Source organism: Alosa alosa, chromosome 19 (assembly GCF_017589495.1).
Source record: "Alosa alosa isolate M-15738 ecotype Scorff River chromosome 19, AALO_Geno_1.1, whole genome shotgun sequence".
Classification (NCBI taxonomy): Eukaryota; Metazoa; Chordata; class Actinopteri; order Clupeiformes; family Clupeidae; genus Alosa; species Alosa alosa.
The window spans coordinates 19645558-19649174 of record NC_063207.1 but is presented as its reverse complement, the minus strand read 5'-3'; the positions used below and the strand labels follow the sequence as shown (position 1 = coordinate 19649174).

The 3617-nt window shown below is 47.3% G+C and overlaps 1 protein-coding gene across 1 annotated transcript in view; it reads right to left on the bottom strand.

Annotated features, from left to right (window-relative positions):
- Positions 1-454: 454 nt before the first annotated feature.
- cdc5l (CDC5 cell division cycle 5-like (S. pombe)) overlaps positions 455-3617 on the bottom strand; it is a 15568-nt gene continuing 12405 nt past the window's right edge. The window contains exons 15-16 of the mRNA XM_048228256.1: positions 1736-1948; positions 455-1249 (exon numbers count right to left, since the gene is read on the bottom strand). Of these exons, the coding sequence (XP_048084213.1) occupies positions 1142-1249; positions 1736-1948 (321 nt within the window). The 3' untranslated portion in view covers positions 455-1141. The remainder of the gene's footprint in view (positions 1250-1735; positions 1949-3617) is intronic.

The window sequence follows — 3617 nt, the reverse complement described above, 5'->3', positions numbered from 1 at the left end:
CTGTTTACACTGTAAATTTCGCACGGGCCCCCCCTCTCGCCTCTCCCAAGGGGGCCCTGGCAGCAGTGTTTATGGAGTACTGTAATTAGAGCTCGACACGAACACCGAGATAAAGTTACTCGCCCGAGGTCCCCTGAGCGTTCGCAGCGGCAGGTTTCCTCAAAAGGTAGCAATAACATAGCAGTTAGACCCGGCCAGCACTAACGTTTGAGTTAAGGTGCAGGACAAAACGGCAATTTGTCACGGAGGTGTGTTCAATCGCTCCATTGAGTTGAACTGGCTAGAAAATAAGCAACATGAAGCTTAACCTGTAACTCTATACATGCTAAGAGGTGGATAGAATGTGAAAAATAACTCATTAGGATGTAGGTTTTAATATTAAAAATACCTCAGCCTGAATACACCTGACCACCATTACTGACCGCGTGGGATGTATCAAAAACAGGAGACATTGTTTTAGAATCGACAGCAAATTTTATTACCTTGCCAAGACACCCTCCCACCTTGCGTTTGAGGACCATTCATCTGACTTGATACAAACCAAGTGCAGGTCAGATCCAACATTCAACAGAAAATGAGGGCCTAGTTTTCGACAAATGTAAAAATAACCAACATCTAACATAATGTTATGTACACGGTTTCAGATCAAGTAAAGAAAGCTATATCCACAAATATTGTTTTTGTTTTGTTTGAGATTTTAAAAACAAGAATGTTGTGATGTACTTCACATTAACTGCCCACAAAAAGTTACCGGTCTGAAGCATCTCTCTGCACATTACAGCCAAAGCTGAGGCACAGGAACCACTGAGTCGTACTGTAATGTCCAGCACCCACACACAACGTCAAAGCTGACAAACAGCAATGCGTACACACACGTACACACACACACACACACAAACGTGCTTGAAGCTAGTTTTCTGCTTGACCACCAGTACAGAGCGTAGCAATCCAGGGTAATGGGACACATGCTTATGGGCAGAGAGAGAGAGAGAGAGAGAGAAAAAGAAAGAGAGAGAGAAAGAAAGAAAGGAAGAAAGAAAGAGAGAGAAAGAGAGAGCAAGCTGGTCCTGAGTGACACAGCTCTGTGAGTGATGGTCAGATTCAGTTCAGTTTGGTTGGGTTTGGTTTGGTTTGGTTGGTTTTAAAACTTCTCGCCGACCAGCGTCTCCTTCTCCAGGAGCAGGTCTCCAAACCTCTGCTGGAGCTCCTTCTCACGCTCCTGCTGTCTCTGAACGTCCTCCCTCAGCGCCTGGAATCGGACACAACCCCCACAGCAGGTCACAACACAGGGAGACAAGGGAAAGGTGCGCTGATGTACTGAGTGACTGGCACATTACGGCCAAGCGGATTTAGCCCGTTAAGATGGCCTTTTGACGCAACAGATCAAAATTATACCGACAATCTCTCCAGCTACATCACAGAGCAACATCTGAAAATTCAACCTTCACAGAACTTCTGAAAGTTCATTATAATAACATTTACTTCACTTGAAGGCACAAGGCTAACATCGCCCTCTTGGAATCAAATAGATAAATAGACACTGTTGCTAAATTTCCCTTTTGAAGGCCAGCAGTTGCACACTGAGTTCATATACATATGAACCCATCATACCCATGGTCAGTTCACTTTAATGACTTCTTGTACCGTTTAACGTTGATTGCCCATGTTGTATGTACATCAGAGTCATGCGCTACACATGCTCAGGTCCCTCTAATGACCTCAGGTGACCTCTCACCTCTTGGCGGCGTGGGATGGCCAGGTCCTCCTGCTTCTTAAGTTCCCCAAAGGTGCGAAGCTCCATGTGCGCCTGCTCCACCTGGTCCCACAGGTCACCCAGCTGCTTGACCAGGCCCATGGCGCGCGACTGGTAGCCGCCCAGCAGGATCTTCATCTTCTTCTCCATCTTGGCCGCTCGCTTGGCCTCCGTGGTCATGTGACCGCGGTTGATCTGCAAGAGGAGCACCAACAGCAAAGTTACAGCAAATCACAATTCTCAGGGAACCACTCTACAGTCTGTTTCCCAAACACAACCTCCATAACCAGCACGATCACAATCAGTCATCATTACACAAATGTTCGTTGTTTCGAAGCGCTTCCAGGAAATGACTGCTTTTGAGACTGATTACGATGTACCTGACCAATGACGACCTTTACTTTACTCTTTTCCCAGCAGGGATTGGCCGCCCTGTGATCAAACATACATCATGTGGGGAATTCCGAATCCTGTCGACTGGCGCTGACAGGTCACACCAAAACACGAGGCCTCTTTTTCAGCTGCAGTCATAACTGCAAACTCATGCACACGTTTCTGTTGTCTAACACTGACACTTCATATATATATATATATATATATATATATATATAAAAAAAATTTTTTTTCCATTTTCCAGTGTTGGAAAACAAAAAAAAAAAAAAAAATATATATATATATATATATATATATATATATATATATATATATATATATACACACACCGAGTACCACGAATACCAACTCAACACAAACCATTCACAGAAGGGTTAGTTTTACAATTACCTGTGACTTGCACAAGAACAGCCAGCACTTAAAACAATACTACTGGAGGAAAAAACGACATGACTCGTCCAACGTCAACACGTTCCATGGCAACAACACACTGCATCTCCTCCGAGTTCCTCCATTACCAGACCACTTTCCAACACAGATCTCCTTACACACTCCGATCCCTGCCCTTCTAGGTGGCCAGCGTAAGGTCATTTATACAATTAAAGAAGGCAATAACACAGAGAATAACACAAGAATAACATAGATTGGGCAATCTCGTGCGTTTGTGGCAGTGCCATAGGAGAGGAGTGGGGGGTGAGAGGGACAAAGTGAGCCGAGATGAGAAAAAAAAAAAACTAAAGGCAGCCAAACAGAGAAAGCTAATGACCAAACAACAGAGGAGAGAACATGAAAGAGAGCACGTGGGGAGGGAGTGGGCAGACTAAGTGCTGACCGTAAACTCCATTGGCGGCAGCAGCAGCAGCAGCAGCATTAGTGTAGCTCCACACCGCCTCAGCCCCAGTGCCAGCCCCCCCATCCTGCTCCTCGACCCCCTCCCCAGCAGGCGGTCTGTGTGCGGCCTCGGCGCATGAACCCGCCGGCCTTGTTGACTCTCTGCGGTTGCCGCGGCGCTGCACCGAGGGGGGCCGTCGGCGAGGATGGAGGCCACGATTCAAGACCCCTGCCGCTGGGCTTCAAGACCCCTCCCACACACAGAGAGAGAGAGAGAGAGAGAGAGAGAGAGAGAGAGAGAGAGACACACACACACACACACACACACACACACACACACAGACTCGCGCCCATGTGCACTCTCCCCCCAGGGGTTAGTGCTGGTGTGCGGCATCAGAGCCTCCCGCTGCTAGTTGATAAATGTGGTATGCAGCTGCCAGAACTAAAAATCCTGTTGCTTCATTGAATGAAGTGACTGCAGCCACCCCCTCATCACACCCAACCTCCCCCTCTCTCCACACACACACACACACACACACACACACACACACACACACACACACACACCCCACACACACACACACAGACACAGACACACACACTAGCACCCCCACACACAGACACACACAGACACACACAG